The sequence below is a fragment of the Pezoporus wallicus genome, unplaced genomic scaffold (assembly GCF_028554395.1).
Source record: "Pezoporus wallicus isolate ANWC-B61680 ecotype Strahan unplaced genomic scaffold, APGP_CSIRO_Pwel_v1 contig_2132, whole genome shotgun sequence".
Taxonomy (NCBI): Eukaryota; Metazoa; Chordata; class Aves; order Psittaciformes; family Psittacidae; genus Pezoporus; species Pezoporus wallicus.
In genome coordinates this window covers 1,697,080-1,717,453 of record NW_026637551.1, presented here as the reverse complement: position 1 = coordinate 1,717,453, position 20,374 = coordinate 1,697,080, and the positions used below count along the sequence as shown (strand labels likewise).

At 36.1% G+C, this 20,374-nt stretch overlaps 1 protein-coding gene across 1 annotated transcript in view; it reads right to left on the bottom strand.

Annotated features, from left to right (window-relative positions):
• Window positions 1-20,374, bottom strand: part of CCDC171 (coiled-coil domain containing 171) — a 147,121-nt gene that overhangs the window by 57,548 nt on the left and 69,199 nt on the right. Inside the window, 3 exon segments of the mRNA XM_057406291.1 lie at window positions 16,218-16,403; window positions 18,087-18,269; window positions 18,857-19,083. Of these exon segments, the coding sequence (XP_057262274.1) occupies window positions 16,218-16,403; window positions 18,087-18,269; window positions 18,857-19,083 (596 nt within the window).

The window sequence follows — 20,374 nt, the reverse complement described above, 5'->3', positions numbered from 1 at the left end:
ATTAACAATATGATTTCATAGTTTGCTAAATGTTACGCTTACAGCTGTTAACTGCATTTTCAGAAAGAAATTATAATACGTGGCTATAAACACTATTTTACAAAATGCAAATCCCCTTTCAGACTCTAAACTCATAGGACAGAAAAGTCTGCACTGTTGCAAGACTGAGCTCTTGCACCTTGTTTTCAAAATTTATGGGTATGTTTTCTGCTTAAATTCTGAGCATGTTTGGCATAATTTGCGCTCAGGGGTACTTGACCTGGACTATGGAAGACAGAGATGAAGTATTACACTGTAGGTATGTATTAAAAACAGCACATGAAAAGGATGATAAAAATTTGGAGGGCACAAAAAACTCAACTCCTTTGAAAAAGCTTTACACCTAACTGAGACTCAAAGGCATTTCAAAAAACAATATGCTAGAGAAAATTACCACAAAAAATAAAGTACAGCATGAAACTGAATAATCCTGCAAAATAAACAGAAATCTGTGGATTGGTCTAAGGTTTATTCAAACGTTTCTGAAGACAAAAAATCAACTAGTTATTTCAACATATAACTGGAAGGTACAGCACCACAACCTGAGATCTCTTCTCAGCAATTTACAAAATTCAGGCTGTGATTAATCACCACTGTAAGAAAGAAAAAAAAAAAAAAAAAAAAATCAGGGTTTTATTTCAGAAACTCTAAACCCCAGAAATGTTAATATTGGTCTTGCCTAAATTACTGAAGGTTGAATATTCTGCCTCTTATGTCATTATTTTCAAGGAATAATGTGATTTTCATCTAAAAAAAGATAAACATACAGATCTTATTCTTCCACCTGGACGCATTCCTGTGTAACATTATCTAGGTGTTCCTGCTCCGGCAGGGGGATTGGACTAGATGATCTTTCGAGGTCCCTTCCAATCTCTAACATACTGTGATACTGTGATATGCATGAAGTTATCCAAAACCAGAAGTAGTGCTTTCAGAATAAACCAACAGCTATCAAAGCTCTGTTTGAACAACTGGATTTGTGAACTGCCATATTTTCAGAAAAGTTATTTCCAAGAAACCAGATGTGGATTAGCAAGGATCAAAGGAGTGATCTTTAATTTAAGAATAAAGAACATTATCTTCTTCCATTTACTGTGTTTACTGTTTTATGCTAAGTCACCACTGAGAAACGGATCTGAAAACTAAGTCCCCTCCCTCCGTATTTCCATCCTTTGACAAACAAGATGTGCTGCATAGAGAATGTTTTCTGTGCCAATGCTTTGTTCACCCACTTTCCCATCTGATTGAAAAGTCTGTTTTCAAAGTGCAGTCACAGGACTGAGCTCTGGACAATGCACAATAGATGATTTTGATGCAAGTAACTTTTGATGTAGAGGCTGCTGGAACAGTGTCTGGCTCCAAGACTCCAGCGATCTAAATGAGTGAAGAAAGACAGGCGCATATTTATTACATTTTTATTAGATAGCTATCCTTCTACGGGAGCTGAAGAGTTGTCTGCTTCTGCATAAAGCTTTCATCACTCTCCAAAAATGGAGGAGAAACCCATAAGGTTTCAAAATCTGGGAGCTGCTAACTAATCTTGCTTATCAATTCCAAGTGCAGGCCTATTAATGAAGCAATAACAGGGATGCAGGCCTAGCTTTTTGAAAGGCATAGCCAGCAAGCCACACTAGCTGTTGACAGAGCAATATATAAATGATTAAATCAAATATCTGACTGAACAGCTGCTTTATTATACTCAAAACTTTATTTACAGAAATCTACAAAGGATTCAGACTTTACTTATCGGTAACATTGCAATATCTAAGCAAAATGTAAACGGATTCTAGCCCTCTAAAAGCAGGTTTAGCATTCACTTGAAGCTCCTTGCTACTTTGGGTTAAAGTCAAGCCTTGGAAATCGCTAAAATACAGTGTGGAGTATTCTAAAGTAATGGCTGGTAAGCCTCTCTTTTTTTTCCTTCTTCAGACTGATCTAATTAAAACCCTTGATAAACTTTATGGACTCTAATATTTCCAGCTGAGTGACTGAAACCAAGAGGGTGTGCCTCAAGGCAGCAAGGCAACAATGATAAGCAGCAGGTTAGCCAGTAATTTCTCAGCCAGGGTAGATTGTGAAAGTGTGATGTTCTGATATCTAAGAAAGTGTTCAGGAGAGAATAGGATAAATCAAGTTTAATAACTCTGCTCCTAATTGTTCCCTCAATGCTCTACTCTAATTACTTGGAGAACTCTCCTGACTGTCACCTGATATTAAGTTGTTGGAGGCTGAGTGTGGAGCAGTAAGATAATCAATAAACATTTAGTGGGGAGAAGAATGAAGATCCTGTTAAGCAGTGGGAACCTGCAGCACCCAAAGCCCTTCTGCTCATGAGAAAACCTGTGGGAGAGCCATAGTGATTGCAAAGCAATAATCCAAAGCACTGGTTTTAGGCCTTGAGGCCTTTAGGCAACAGTACATTTGAGAAAAAAAGGTTAACACGGTCACCCTAATTACAGCCCATTTTCACATTCTTCATATATAAGGGAAGACAAGCCAATTAGGTAGAAAGGAAGATAAGGGAAGTTTTATTTGTATACTAATTAAACCCCTGATGAAATTAAAGGAAAAACATACAGCTCTGTAATTGTGTCTGAGAAAGGTCACTTCAGGTTCAGTTATCAGAAAACCGCAGGCTTGAGATATTTCACTTAATCCACAATATAGCCCTTATTTCGCCCCCCAGGTCTTAGTATTTACAAAAATAAGAAAATTTCAAAACCTGATAATGCATTTATCTTGAAATGTTTTCTGTGGACAATTACAACTGTTAGAAAGTTGAGGCTAAATATGATAAGAAGAATGAAGGTTTTAAAAGCCTACTATGTCTGCACATAGTTTTATGAAGATGCTGAGCTTTCACTTTCAAGCACAAGTGATTCTGAACCAATTTAGAAGCCAAACTCCAGTTTACTGACATTCCATAAAATGCCAGTTATCTATTTAGTTCCAATGTCTAGGATTCAGGTGCCAATTCAGACATCACTGCACTTCTTCCTCTACAGACCCCCAAAATGTCATAGATCAGTTAATTTTCCATCAGAATCCTTAAAATGAGTTCTCTTTAGAGATATTTTAGATTTAGGCTTTTTTTTTTCCCCAAACTGAGCATGAAAACCCTTTTGTTGGAAAGAACAGCAAGTAACCGATAGCAATGAAGAAAAAACCCACTGGATGTCTGTTTGCTGTGTCCTCTCACAAATAATTTCAACAAGTTTAGGATTTACAGTGAGGAATCTCTTTCTTTAAAATCAGTTACAAAAATAAATCAGTTTAACACTGTCATTTTTTGCACACAAAACCCCACTCTATTCAGAAGGTAACGGACAATCATTCTAGGCAAATGATGACAGTCATACAGTTTAAATTCAAGCAAAGCATGTGTGGCATTTTTACAGAGAGCATATTTTCCAAGATCAGCTAAACCTAGATCAAACTGCTTAATAAATTAGATTTAAATTACACAGATACAACATAACTACAAGACATGAAAATATACTGTGTGTGTATTATGAACTAATTTATGAAATTAAAGATTTTGTCTTCAGAATTAAGTTTTTTTATTTAGATACAAAATACTACTTTTTAAAAGATCTGTACACTGAATACATCCTGAAAACTCTCCTACACACATAACTAATGAAAGTCCACAATGAAAAAAAGAATACAAAGTTTAACTGGCATCCATTCCTGAACCAATTGAAAAATATTTCCCATTATCCCTGTTGGCAAATATAACCTTCAGGATGGTCCCTGAATGCCCTTCAGCAGACAGTCTATAGATAACCTAGAGAAGTCTTGCACCTTCAAAAGGTTCAAATCCAAAACGTATAAGAAGTTACACTGCTCTTTAATGGTGACTGCATTTTTAGTGTGCATGACTGCAATGCAAACTAAATTGCGATATCTCAAACTATACCTCTGAATTTCCACAGGTTGTTTCCTGTATAAGAAAGAATTCTTACTATCAAGAAGAACTCAAAATGAAACTTCTAGCCAAAAATGAGATTAAAAACATCAGGGAAAAAGTTTCTGCGGAAAAAACAAACAAACAAACAAACAAACAAAACCCCACCATTAAAAAGAAACCCTGAGACTTCTCATCAATACATAAAAAACAAAAAAAAAAGGAACATCTAAGATATACATTTAGACCACGTCAACAAATAAGATAAACTTCTCAACTGGCAACAAAACTGCAATATCAACATACCATATCTGGATTGACTGTGTGTTTCATAGCAGCTGCAGTAGTGTCTTAAAACAATTTGAAATTAACTCCATTGATCCTTGCAAAGCAGAACCAACCTGAGGCTCACCACCCATAATAACAAATGCTTTCACATGCTGTTTAAACTTCTCTAGGAAAAGAAAACATGAGCACTTAAGAAGACACCTGAATGAGCTGTATCTGCTTTGCAGAAAAAGCAGCTATTTTTTTAACTTCTTTGCTATTGGATCTTCACTCTGACAGTGACAATCTTTTCATATGCTGGCATTCGGAGAGAGGAGATATATGATGGCACTTCTCTGAAGTACATGAAGTAGCATGAAAGCAGTGAAACACAGCATACAGATCACAGTGTATGTAAGGTACTCAATGGTTCTTCATGTCTTTGAAAGTGCCCTGTGTAATGAGGTCACAGAGCACATGTGGGTCTACTAAGCAAAACAGTAATGATTTTAATAAATAACCAACAAAACAGTAGTGAACGAAGGGATACTTGCAGACATATATTCACATTTCTGAAACAATGTCAAATGCAATTGCTTGTGATTGTTTTATATAAGAAACCTTGATAATACTGGAGCACAAACTCTATTAGCAGCAGAAAGCTTTAGCCAAAACAGTATCATAAAAAAGTCAAGCAATCATCTGAAGACAATTATAAGTTAAAAGATGGGGCAGGTGTCTTAAAAAGCAGCTGTGATACAATAAAAAATTATTCCAGAGTCTCTCAATGGATTAGATTGGGAAAATGCATACGTCTTCATCTTGCAAGATATTTTGCTTACAAGTTTCTTGAAGTTGTAGGCATTCACATTGTGAAAGCGAATGGCATAACCTAAGTATGTCTAAACAACAGTTCATTTATTAACTGCAGCACAGCACTCAGACATCAAGCAAGTTTAAGTACAACAAGCATTTTACCTCTAGTGAGTGGTTCAGGCTGGATTACAATGACACAAAGAATTAAAGCCAGGTTTAGTATCTCTATGCTACAACACAGACTGACTTATTTCTCAAGAGGAAATCTATTCTGATCAACACAGAATGCGTTTTTCAATTGCATTAGCTCAAAATGTTTATTAAAGGATGACTGAAAATGCTTTATGAAATCACTGAGATTTTTTGTGAATTAAAAGATCTTATTAATTTAAACACAGCAGCTAATTCCTGAATAATTCCACATCACCTCACTTATTCCAAAAATGACACCTTATGTTCACGTCACTCAGCTTCAACATAAGTAAAACTAAACAAAACTGTGACAACTTTTACATTAATTAATCATGAAATATAAACTACCTACACATTAACTAGATCCTCGTGGAACATTAATATTAGCAACCAAAATTATTGGTGTTAAAATGTGTTAGCTAGGTACTCTGCATTTTCAGAGAAACAGAAGTTGAAAAATTCAGGGACCCCCCTTTTAAATGCCAAGATGCACTGAGCTTTCCAGGCATACACTAACACAGAGATAATCATTAAGCCCTACTTTTAAATGATGTTTATTAGAAGTAAATAATAAAATTTATACACATGATAATCTAGAAATTTTTACCATCTTCTGAGCTAAGTGAATTATGTTAGTATTACTGGAAAGCTGCAGAGGATTATACCACCTTAGTGGAACAGAGACAATTTTAGAAAAACTAAGGCTTTGTCACCACATATTAGAAAAACTGTTGATGCCAAGTGAGGATAAATTTTTGGGATCACATGTATGGTGGCATGAGTACATGAACATTCACTTCTCATTTGCTTCTGACATGCTACCTCAGCACTGGTGTTTCTTCTTTCTCCCTAGAACACTAAATTCCTCTCCCACCACAATACCTAACCCAAAGTAACTGCAGACTAGACAAGATCCAGCCCTGCAGCAGCTGGGTATCCGTGATAACACAACATGTTGCACATTTCTTGCAGTTCATCAGTGAACTGGGTTTAAACCATTCATCTCTGATCATGTCCTGCTGGTCTTAATGATCTCGCATTACCAGTGACGTTTCTAAATCCAGCAAGAAACTATATTAAGCTTTCAAAAACTATTCTTCACTGGACCTGCATCACTCAATTTGTTTGGAATATTTCTAAATCATAACAGTAAAGATAATTTTGGAAGAAGGAGAAACAGCAGCAATAAAATCATTAACAATGACAATGGAATGTTATCCACAAATAAAATAACCAGAACTTCATTCCCATTGTTTATTTAAAAAGACATACCATTTGAAGTCAATGGCGATATGGACACTGCCTAAAAAGTCATCAGGGACAGGTTAAATCACACAGCATTCTGCTTCAGAACCTGATCTGAGAAACGAGTGTTATGGTACACTGGCTATATGTCTTCACTTCAGACATTGGTTCAAAAAAATGGGAATCCTAGGAGTCGTTAGAATAGTTTCAAGAAGTTTTCTAAATAGAACTTAATGTTCAGTTCTGAATAAGAAAATTCACCTGTCCATGACCTCAATATACTGATGATCCCAGCTAAGGTGTTTTAGTGTTGCAGGTCATTCTGCAGTACCTTCATAGTGTGTCTGCTACACAACCCCACCAGACACTAGCGCACTAGTGTGAGCCACCACATTAAGCAGTTATGGACAATGCCAAGTATGTCAATTTATGCCACCAAAAATTTTGATCTCGCTTCAGCAAGTGATTTTAGTTTTCGTTAATTATGAACTGGACAAACCTTTTTTTAACATGGTGCTAACACTGATGTGGGCTTTGGCAGATTTGTCACTTTATACACTTTACATTCAAGCAATCTGTTTTTCTTCAGAAGAGTTTTGACGAAACCATACATTTGTATTCAGGTATATGTGTTTCCACAGACATCCCAAATGCTGTTTAGTGTATGCATATTTTATTTTAATAATATGCCAGCCACATACTGCTGCATGAAGTATCTGAAGGGGGAAAACATGCATACGTTATTCTCTTTATCCCTTTTACTATTTAAGCCTCAATAAAATAAGAATGAATTGATAATATGTAATTTCATACTAAAAGACCTATTCTTTTATACAGGTCACCCCTATCCCTCCCTTCATTAAAAACTGGAAGTCATCTCCTTAGCAGGAAGAACTTACACAGTAAAACAAAATCTAAGTAATATAAAAGGCAACTTCTACATTATTCTGCTGAAAATCTTCAAAGATATTATATCTCAATATTCAGAGAGGAGACCAAAGTGCTATAAAGGCATATTGACTGGGTGCCTCCCTTCCTTCTGTATGTTTTGTGTCATACCAAGCGCCAATCGAGAGCAAAAACCTTAAACATGGAATACATTTTTCTGAGCATGGCACACACACATTCTGAAGAAGACATGGTAAACACTGACAGCAATAAATCACTGCAACTATTAAACTAAATGATTACTCATATTTTCTGCTTTTGTTATATTTTCTATGTATAAGATAAAATGACACCATGATGGTACTTGAAAAATTATCTGCTTTAATCACCCATAGAAGCAACAGCAATATATGTCTTCTGAAACCTACTGGGTGATACATAAATCATTCTTAGATTTTTTTAAGAAAAAGCACTTATTTCTTCATTCTCACACCTGAGAAACTTTCTTGTACATCAGCAAAGTACTATTTATAAATAAAATCTTGGGACTGTTACTCAGAATTGAGAATCTTATATTCATAATTTTTGAATCACTTAGTTACTTATAGTCCACAAACAAAAAAAGGGGAAAAAAAAATCCACAAACAACTATTAAGGTGAGTTTACTTTAGCTAGAAAGTTTAAAAACAATTTTAAGTCCTTCTAACTGAGACAGTAAAAAGATACAAACAACAAGAACTTCTGTGGGTTTTGCACAAATGCACACTGTAAAAGTCAACAAAAGTTTAGGCAACATAAGAAAATAATTTGAGTTTGTTACCTTGGTACAATCTTGAAGAGCTTCCATGCTTTTAATGATTAAAAGAAGATGACATCATCAAATAGCTAATTGAAATAGACTGCAAATTAAATTCATAACCAAACTGCATGAAAAACAGGCACAGGTGCTGTATTGTATGTAGCCAAAAAGGGATCAAATTGCAAAGGAATGCATCTGTTGCTTTAACCTTATGCCAGTTAAGATACATACTTTATTCTAATAGCTTAATTATACTCCAGTATTTGAGAGTTAATTACATACAGTTTCACAAGAAAATATAAAGATCTTTTCAGAGTTAGGTTCACACCAATAGAAAGGGAGATCATGGAAAAACCTGAGGTGAAAAAATGATGGTGCCCTCAAGATAGCCTAGAAAAACAACATCAAGAAACAAATCTATGTATAAAGGACTTGTGTGTCAAGAACCTGTATAGCAGAAAGTTCTACACATTGATATCTAAACTACTATGAAAATTAGGGTTTAGAACATTTCTTTAAAAATATCACATACTGTTTTCAAAGATCTATTGATCCCCTCTACATATGTCAAGGTAACAAAGTTACTTTGTAGTTGACCCAATAACATAACAAAGATCTCCCAGACACTGGATTTACCAAGAAGCCTTTCTGGTTTTTTGAGTGAACTGAAACATAGTTGAAGGCCCTGAAATAACAGGGACAAACAGTATGTAAGTACATATGCTTAATAACAGCATACTGTAATTACACAATAATCCCATTCTTCTTCCAAATTACATGTCAATAAATCTTTCTCACTGGCCTATAAATTCCACCTCAGAGGCGTTTATTAGTATAATTACAATGCAGCAATAAAACCATTAAGCTTTTCGATACCAGTATTGTTCCATTTATACTTACTTCCCCTAAAGGGTGGCAAATAGTTTCTACAGTTTCAGAAGACTATAAAACTTGCTCTGGTTTGTGCAGTTACTTTGTTAAAGTCTTTCTTTTTCTTTATTTAACCTTTGTCAGAATGTCAGGCTGGGTTTTTTTTTAATAGCACAATGCAGCAGATAGACTCAAGAAAAAAAGTATTTTGTAAAACAGGCAACATGTTATAAAGGTATAACTAAAGCATCTTAGTTTCATTGTGTGCCCGTCATTAATAGACAAAAGACCCCAAGGCCTTAGCCATCTGTTGAAAAGTAACTTGCAGTCCAAATTATTGAATCTTGTTTCCACATTAGTTTCATTATTCCTAGGCACAGTTCTACCTGTCTTGGTTACTTGCCTTCATCTGCAAAGTACCAGAAGAGCGCTTTAGCACACGATTAATAAAAATCACTGCTAAATTCAGACTACTGAATCAGACTAGCATGATCAAACTTATTTCATTATTTTTATGTAGGGGAAAACCTATTCTTACTTGGGAATTAACTCCTGCTCATAATTACCTTCCAAAGATTAACCAAACGCATGTCATGTAATCATGACTTACTCCCGTGTTCTCTCGCAGTGCCAAATTGTTAACATGGTGAGAGCAAAATCCTCAGCTGCTTTAAATTCTTTAACACATTAAAAATAAAATATAAATTTTTCTAACATAGGCATGTCATTTCTCATGAGATAAATAACATTTAAACGTGCCTAAACTGAACATAAATGTAATAAACTAGTAATTCCTTTCGCTCCTCTCTCCATGTAAAGTTGAAGTAATTTTGGACATTATTTTACTATTTTCTTACCATACAAAGATAGTAAAGAATCTGCCTGACAAAACCAGCCTGAATGGAATTCTTACTACTAACCAATAAAATATTGCGCAGTAGGATAATTTAAGAAACAACAAAAAAACGTTCACCCGGTGTAAGTGTTCAAATTCCAATGTAAAATCTTAACATTGCTCAAGTTACAATGAAATATTACCAACATTCAACTTGCAAAACCGCAGAAAAGAGGAACTGCAGAGGAATGAAACATCAACACAATGGTAATGACCATATCCTTTCAAAATAAGAACTTCTAATCAATTTATGTTTGTTTAACTCATACTGCAGAATTTTGAACTGTTGTCTTGAACTTCCCGATAATGCGAACACATCCTTAATTCTACAAATTTTAACCTTATTATTTATCCTATTCTCCTCATTACTTATATATTTACCAGAAAGCCTGACTCAGAAAAGTTAAGGCAGACCTTCAACAACTTTGTTGCTAGTTGCTTCACTGATGACAATGGAGCAATACTTTTCTAAAGGCCATGTACTGACCTCAGCCCTCCCACACTACTCACGCTGATACTGATGAAAGTTCTAGGCACAGAACAAAGGAAATACACAGACCTACCAACCTGACTGGAAACAAGTTCAGCGAGGAAACACAAGGATCAATATTCCTAATTAAGTGATCTCTAAAGTAGAAAAAAAGCACTGCAACCCTTGGACCCTGAGTCTTAGAGGCTAACCACAGAAGTAAAGCAAGGAGAGCTGTGCATAACGAAGAGCTGCTTTTAAAGTGCTAAACAGAATCAGCACAATTATTTATCACCAAGAGAAGATTTAATGCACAAGTTTGTGATAAAAAAAAAAGATAATAGAGTAGAAAGACAATAAAACATACAAACTTCATTGACAAACCACAGAAGAGAGAAATTTAATGTGAAGTTTAAGTTAGATATCTGAAGTGCACATGGAATAACAGAACTGAAACTTCACCAGAGTAATTTCTTTCCTTCCGTGAAGGGAATGTCACAGGTGCAGTCCACAACAGGATGCTCTCTACGTGTCTTTCCTATTCTGTAGAGATAGCAGCTGCTAGAAGGAAGACTTTGTGAAGACTATCCCCTCCCAAATACCTCAGTTCCAGGTATAGTCCACTGCAATCTTTAAACAAAGAAGCACAAAGGGCCGGCTTCAGGACTAGTTTTGAGTTAACCTAACTCTTTGAGGACTAGCTAGCTATCTTTCTATCTACCTAAGAAGTTAGTAGTATTGCACGTTATGTAACAGAAAAGGAGAATGAGCAGGCTTACTTATTTCAGAAATAGTGTTAACACAAACTGAAATACATGACAAAACTGTTTAACTGTTTAACAGTGGATAAAGAATTGGCTGGTGGATAAAGAACTGGCTGGATGGCTGCACACAAAGAGTTGTGGTCAATGGCTCAATGTCCAGCTGGAGATCTGTAACAAGTGGCGTCCCTCAAGGATCAGTGTTGGCACTGGCCTTGTTCAACATCTTCATCAGTGACATGGACAGTGGGATTGAGTGTGCCCTCAGCAAGTTTGCCGATGACACCAAGCTGTGTGGTTTGGTTGATAATGCTGGAGGAAAGGAATGCCATCCAGAGGGACCTTGGCATGCTTGTGAGGTGGGCTGATGCCAACCCCATGAAGTTCAACCAAGCCGAGTGCAAGGTCCTACACATGGGTGGGAGGAATCCCAGGCACAGCTACAGGCTGGGCAGAGAAGAGATTCAGAGCAGCCCTGTGGAGAAGAACTTGGGGGTGCTGGTCGATGAGAAAATGAACGTGAGCTGGCTTCAGTGTGCGCTTGCAGCCCAGAAAGCCAACCGTATCATGGGCTGCATCAAAAGGAGTGTGACCAGCAGGTCGAAGGAGGTGATCCTGCCCCTCTACTCTGCTCTTGTGAGACCTCACCTGGAGTATTGTGTGCAGTTCTGGTGTCCTCAACATAAAAAGGACATGGAACTGTTGGAACAAGTCCAGAGGAGGGCCACGAGGATGATCAGGGGACTGGAGCACCTCCCGTATGAAGACAGGCTGAGAAAGTTGGGGCTGTTCAGCCTGGAGAAGAGAAGGCTGCGTGGAGACCTCATAGCAGCCTTCCAGTATCTGAAGGGGGTCTATAGGAATGCTGGGGAGGGACTCTTCGTTAGGGACTGTAGTGACAGGACAAGGGGTAATGGGTTCAAACTTAAACAGGGGAAGTCTAGATTGGATATAAGGAGGAAATTCTTTCCTGTTAGGGTGGTGAGGCACTGGAATGGGTTGCCCAGGGAGGTTGTGAATGCTCCATCCCTGGCAGTGTTCAAGGCAAGGTTGGACGAAGCCTTGGGTGAGATGGTTTAGTGTGAGGAGTCCCTGCCCATGGCAGGGGGCTTGGAACTAGATGATCTTAAGGTCCTTTCCAAACCTAACTATTCTATGATTGTATGATTCTAACTTCTATTTTGATGGCTTGGCTTCGCAAGATTTGGGAAGGGCCTTTACCACGCTTACTACAAGCACGATGATCATGGGTAAGTGGGATATGCAAATCTGGTTGGAAAAAAGGGTGCTTAGGCAATCAGGAAGTGTCTGACCAGGACTGTCATCTCCTGAGCAATCTTGAGCTACCCATGTGCTGGTCCACCCGCATGCGAGGTTGGATCTGCAGCCACCCATGCACCTATTTTACTGTAAGACAAAAACACATGACCTGTTTTGACTAAGAATAGGGCAGATGGCAATGCTAATCCTTTCTTACCTACTTTGTACATTATTTAGGTGTTCAGAACGTATACAGTATGGAAAATAAAAACCAGTAAATTAATTAATTATGAATTTTAGATTCTAACCTACTCAGAGGGGAGTCTGCCTCTCTTCAACATGCTAAGCTTGATTAATACAAATTCTCTAATGGTAATCAGCTATTCTGCTTTCTTTAAAGAACAGCCTTTAATTTAACCAGGCAATACACAAAAATGCCATTTCTTGACAAAATGACAAACAAGCTTTTGGTAATCAACAGTATCGTTTAGTGCAGCCAAATCTTAACAATCTTTACAACTGAAGCTGTCATAAAGTTAAAAACAAACCAACATACAAAAAAAAGTCACAAACAAAACCAAATCCTAAACCTATTTTTCTATTTATAATGACTGTAATCTTTACTGTTCTATTTGAGAACCATGAAAATCACTTGGCCTTTCTCATACAAGTGAGGCCTTTTAACCCTTCTGTAAGTTACAATACTGCTTTATTTGCAGAAACAGCCAACTAGGAAACTGACTTGCTAAGTGTGTGCAATAGTATTAACAAAAGAAATTGTATAACTAACTGAAATTACTTTTCAGGGAAAATATGTGGGTATAAAAAGATAAAGAGGGACAGCAACATAAAGCAGCAATTGTGTAACACCCTCACTTGAAATCCACAAGAAGAACAGAGAGCCTGTTCAGGTAAAACATTCACTTCCAAAACAAACCTAGCAATCCCAGTCTCCATCAGAATCTAATCTGGTTGCATCTGTTCAGCAAAGGACACTAGACTTGCTGAACACAGCACATGCAATAACGATTTAAGTGAAATAGCTAGTGAAAATAAACATGCCAAACTTTCCCATCAGAAAACATTTTTCTATGACTGTTATCAAAGCACCTGAATGAGAATTTTTCCTTTATGCTTTCGTAAATCAGTGGCAGCTTCACTAAACTCAGCAGAGTAAATAAAGCCAAAATTTAGGGTGTTGACTTCTAAAACATGTATCGAAGTCTATTTTGAGGCAGATCAGAAGCAAGTTACATGAGTCAACATACATTGCACCTGAAACGATAACAAGTGCAATGTCGGAATAACCATTCATGAACAATTTCAGTGACTTGCTCCTTAAAAATACAGTTTTCATTATAGATACTAACATACCTAAAAAGAAATAAATATACACATGGCGCCTGCCAATAGAAAGAAGTATTTTTCTGGAATTAAAGACATGCTTGTATAAGGAGTAAAAATGATGTCTGTTAGAGACGACTGTCTCTAATTTGTGTAGAAGTTTCCCTTCAAAGACAGGGGAATCGCAGCGACTGATTTACCTCATCTAAGAAAAAACTGGTGTGAAAGAGTTGCCTAGTTCCAGCTGACCTTGAATGTAATTGGCTACCTTGGATGTCTCTATGGTACATGCCATTAAGAAGATAAAAATATACAGGATTAAAATCTGAACTGATAAAGCTAAGAAATTAAGTATTACTCCTTTAATAAGCCTACTTCATGAAAGTATATGAATACCAAAATACTTCCTTACTGTTGAAGTGTAAGTTTTAAAACAAGTGATAGAAAGTAAAAGTATCTAATATATTATTTATATGCAAGTTCATTCTAACTCTTGTAGTGAACAAAAAGAAGGAATTAAGAGACATCAACAAACCTTCTACTATTTAAAGAGAAGTTTAGGGACAGTACATGGCAATAAGTCTAGAACTTAAATTTGGTTCAAAACTCTTCCAGGGAAACAATTGACAATTACAGTCATACATTTAGAAAACCAAATCAGTAGAACTGTAAGCAATACATTTCAGCTCTAAAGCTTACTTTGTCAACCTTCTTAGTCTCCATCTTCTCACAACTACTATAGTATTACACCGTATTGTGACATTATAGATATCAGCTATAATCAAGCATTCTACACTAAATCCAGTTGTTCCAGTAGCAAAGAACTGCTAAGACTTTGTGGAATTAGGATGCATTTTAGGATCACTGTTGTCTCAAAAAAAAAAAATTGTCTTTAATTAACAAAAAAACAGAAGCTGCGAAATGTAATTCCAATTATCCAAATCCAATAATCAATAAAATAGATTTGTTTAAAACTCCGTCCAATATTTTAAACACCTACAATTGACTTTTTGCTTCATTTCTGAAAAAACGTAAAAGCGTGTTTTACATATAAAGTAAAACATGTTGAAATACCACATGTTAAGGTATAAAGTGTAGATCATAATGAAGACTTCAAATAACATCTGTATTCTATTCCTTCCTTCTTTTTTGGCTCCTAATAACCATTTAGAAATCTTGAATCAAGTATTTCCCAAAGAAATTAGACACAAGCCTAATGGCTTTTATATACTGCAGTTGTATCTAAAACAAAAAAGCAACAGTATTAACAAGCAACCTAACTTAAACACTAGACAAGTTTATTCTTATATTGAAATGAAACACCCAAAGTCAGGGGCCCAGAAGGGAGAAAAAAAATACCAAAACCCAAGAGGTATACTGGAAATGTCATTGTCTTTCACCCTTACTGAGGCAAAGCAGTTTTAGTAAGTAATACTGCTAAAGAAAATCATCCTTAGTAAATACAACAACATCCTTTAGCCTCCTCTACTGTACATCACTTCAAACGTTACGTGGCAAGTGATACTCCCTGTCATCCATTTTCAGAGTTACATTTTCAACAATGGTTTCTGATATTTCTACTAGTTTTGTAGCTTGCATCTTTTTGGTTCTCTTCCCACTTCTTGACATTTCTTTCCACTTCCTCCTTTCATCTTCCTCACATTCGCAAATTATCCTGTTTCTCAAAATACCAGTGAAGCAGTCTCTTTTGCTCAACTAACAATTCACAGAATACTGGGAAAGACAGTAGTGGATCTGAAGAGCAGACAGTAGCAGCAAGGCTTGCTCTAAATACAAAATAAATAAAAGCTGCAAACCTCAGGTAACTACACATTACTGGCCTGCCATCATGAGGTTTCTTCTCTTCCCATATTAGATATACACCTGGTTTCAAACCCCTTATTCTCTCTTTGCTCCCTGATTTGCTACCACAGATTCTGATAACAGTATCTTTTCCCTCATTACTTGTTGCATCTGGAGAAAATTCTAGATCCTGATGAAAAAGGATCTTTCTTTACTCTCAACTAGCATCTTCTGAACTGACAAGTGCATTTTGTATCCTAAGTTGATATTCAGGAAACAGCTAATCCAGTTTTAAAACAGTCTTACGACCACTAATAAAAATAAAACTGTTCCTGTATTTCTTCCTTCATTTTTCCTATAATCTAGAAACACCTCATGACAGCTAGAACTGCTGTCTCCTATGTAACGTGAGATGGCATGTAAAACACGGACACTCCACAGATTACAGATGTTGGTGTACGTCACCCAGTCCCAAAAGCAGAAAAGATAAATTATACCTTGAAGTTTCATTTTGAAAGTGGTTTTGGAGGACCCTAGAATTCTAATGGACTGAGTAGCAGGTGTGTGATTACTCCTATCATTTAATTTGCACAAGAACTGCAAGTTCGGCTTATTCACCAAAACGTACATTTCTGGTGCCTATCTCAGAAGGATTATCTTACCTTTACAGTTTCACTTAAGACTTGGTTTTTGTCTGCTTCTTCACTGGAGTGCAATTCTAGTTTATTATTTAACTCCTGTAGCTGTTGCGCCTGTTCGTTCAAAAGCACTTGTGCCTGATGCTCCCGATGTAATGCATTATTTAATTCTTCACATGCACTTTCAAACCTCTCATGGGTGATCAACTTCTGATAAGGCAAATAAATTGTGTTTTATTGTGTAATTGTATTCACTTGTTTACATGCTTGACTTCAGAGTTTCATTTGAAAACATATCAAATTCTAAACCAAAACAGTGCTAAAGATGAATAGTTTTTTTTAACATAAAGATAGATCACTGAATAATAAAACAGCAGACAACTTTATTGACTGTATTCTTTCAAACAAAGCATTCAGAGTACTGTAAACAGTACATTTTCATTATTCTATTCAAATTAGCACCCCAGCTTGTAAAGAATCAGTATTTAGAAGGAAATATGTAGATCAATGCCCCACATTGTTTTTTGCAAACAAAATATCTTCCTGGGCTCTTCCTCCCCTCCCCAAAACGTTCCAGAAAGAAGGAATAATTTTTAAATCATCTACATTTCAACAACAATCTAAAATATGACAACCTCATCTAACTGTCCCAGAACTGTAAGGGAATAAAACCCATTATGAACAAAACTGAGGAGATTAGATCTAACCTTGTCCATTTGAGTAAAAAAAAAAAAAAAAAAAAAACAAACACCATTGTATTGGCCAGGAAGCAGAATGTATGTGAAATCACCCAAAAAATATTCCCTGCTTAGAAATGTTTTGACTGGGACACACTGACAGGTCTACCAACTAGGCCTCAGGATCAGCACTGGGCAAAACTACAGAAAAGGCTGCTCATTGTGGGACACAACTGTTTCAGTTATACTGTGCATCTGTAAAGCATGCGTAAGAATCCTTATCCATTCACTTTCTCAGCTAGCTCAAATGTAAACTCAATCATCAGTGTAACCTATGGAAAACACACATAGGAGGAAAGGTGCCCAATGAACATCCAGCATGCTAAAACAAGACAAGTTTCTTCTCCTCCAGTAAGGGCTGAAGGCACAGTTTTATGAGCATGACAGGGAACAAACTGATAACCCACAAAATGGTATGAATCCTTTAAATACTGTGTCCATTACTTGCAACACTGTGGCTTCCAGTAGTTAGGGAACCTTTTTGTTGTCTCATTCCTTCCAGGCAGTGGTATTTATGGGTTAGTAAACCCATAGTGTTGTAAGTAAATCAGCGACAGCAAAGGGTGTGTACGTGCTACTCAGAATGCAGTAGAAGTCTTCCTTTTCTTTGCCATAAACTTACTCCTTCAGAGAAACAACCATACTAAGATTTGTACACTAACACTAGCTCGGGATACAACCCACACTCAAAGATACAGTACAATGTCTATCATAATATTCAGCAATATCCAAGTAGAGTTTAAAATACATTTGTGCTTTATTAACTTCCCATGAACACACTTACTGGATACCCTCATACCAGCTGGGTATGTGAAATATATATATGTTATGGTGTGTGTATATATATATATATATATATATATATATATATATATATATCTCACACCAAAACTTTCCACTTAACCTGGGTTACTGAACACCAAACATACAGTTTAGACAGAATAGCTCTTTTTATGAATCAAAGAGAAACTCCTGTGGAAAGGAGATTTTTCTAAATAGATCTGATTTACAGTTTAGTAACATTTACAAAGCAAGTTTTGTGGAAAATTCTGTTAATAGAAGATTGATTTTATACTTGTTTTTCAAAAGAACACAAATCAAAAAAATGTGTAAAAAAGGACGATCTCATTAAATCATCTAAATTAAATATACTTACAGATTGCTTAAACATATTTAATTGCTTTTGGAGGCTCTGGGCTTTTTCAGCTTCTTTTTTCATCTCACTGAAATTCCATTTAAATTCAGCAAGTTTTAGGCGCAGTGACCGGCGTTCCACCTCCGCTGTATGAAGTCTTTGTGTAAATTCAAATATCAGCTTTTGCAAAGATGCTATACTTTTCTGTTAGTAAACAGAAACAAAATAATATGCTATAAAATGTGCTATTTTAGCAATAAAAACAATCACATTGAGCACCCAAGCAAATTAGATAAAGCTGTCATTTTGCCGTCCATCTCTAAAAGACACGTCAGTGCAAGAATGTGAATGTGTTTTGTGTACTGTAGAGGGTTACCGGAAATTCCATTTTCAAGGAAGTACCTGTTTTCATGTAAAGCCCACAGTAAAAGATTACGTAAGAAAGACTTTATTGTTTCACTTCGGCTAAAGTGAAGAAGGCTATCAAACTTTACAAGTTTGTTCTTATAAAGCAAATACAATTTTGACAGAAAATTAAAAAAATCTTTTTCTTGGATATACCAAATCTCTTCTTAAATTCTTTGACAACAAAAGATCTATTAACACCCTACTGCTTTTGGGTGTTGCAAATCTATTTCTGATTCTCTATGGAGCTGACTTCAGCGTAACGGACTCATAAAGAATCTGAAACAAAATTAATGGTACTATCAAGACAGCTTCACCATAACACTTATGCTCAACCTATGCTGTGAAAGTACTGTTACATGAAATAGCACTATAAATAAGCATACCATAACAGGTAGTCTGTCACATAATCCAGCTTCCAGGGCCTGGGTATTTATTTTATGAAGTCCATGAGCCAATCTCTGTACCAAGGAGTTTTTCTCCAGGTAAGTAATGCTCCTTCTGCTGTCTAATGGAACAGCCTCCATTATTACATTCAGTTTGTCCATAAGTTTTGAAAAGGAGTTCCTGGCTGCATTTACAAGTACATGCTCAGAAAGCCAGGGCTTTGGATCTTTAAGAAACAACAACAACAAAGAAACATCAGTTTATTAGTTTTGGGGCTTTCTTCAGTGGTAAAAAGCAACAACAATAAATAGCATCTTTAAAATATTCAGTAGGAAATTTCCATTAAGAAGTAGAAGACTGAGCTCACAGGAAATAATCTCAGAAAGGCTTTCAGACAAATTTGGTATTTAGCAATGAATACTCTACTATCAATCTTTGGATAGAAGAGTAGGATAAGATTCTTAGAATAGGATTTGTCTGTCAAAGAATAATTTTCTAGCTGTTTTTACATTCTCCTCCAATGCTATGCTTTCTCAAGTCTTTCTCTGATGTCCTAATTTTGTAATTCATAAAACATGTAAGATGGATGCAAGTAAATGCAAGCCAGGTCAAGATGTTAGATGTGACAGCACATGGTAAATTACTTTATTGCAATATTTACAATGCAAATTTCTGAGGGTTTCCTGGCTCTTCTTCCCTCCCCTCTATAGATGTCTAAATCATTTGCTGTTCAAAATTAGTGAGGCTTGGTACCTTAATGCCATACTATTTATATTCTGAGACAAGAGAATATAATTTACCTTATTCCAAGGCAATTAAAATTTTACAGCTACAATTACTTATTTCCCCACAGGATTTTGGTAATCATCCTTCTCATATAATGGACTTAAGGCCCCAGCACACCCAACATGTCCTGCTTACTCCTAGATTCGTCAGGTCTGTAATTAATAATTGTGTTTAATGTTGATAAATAAAATTGTCAGTGCTCCTTCCACTAATTGGTATTCCAGATAACAGTTAATAGGTTTATTTATGCCTTAATAAAAGTCTTGTAATTTAGTTTTCCCTCTGCTAGGCAGGTCTTAATCTGTCATTACTTGTCTTATGATACTATCAGTGTAAGATGACAAGCATGGAAGAGCTTATTTACATTCAGTAGTGCAGCAGATCTCCTGTTGCTGCAGTGAATAAAAACATTTACTTAAAAGTATAAACAGAAAAAAATACTGTAGCTTTTTTAAGTTACAGAATTTCTTTTTACACATTGTGAGGATAACACCACAGGTTCAAAGCAAATGAAACTTAATTACTGATATCTTTAGATTACGATTCTTATCATAAATAATCAATTACACATATATGTGATAAAATTTATTTGTAAGCAAGCAAATAAAAAGGCACAAGACAAACTCCGTCAGAGCCAGTCTTCTGCTTGGTTTCAAAATACCACTATGTCAGTGACTCCAGTGCTTGGCTGGAATACCATTTTTGAGTACATGCTCTCCACAGCCCCAGCT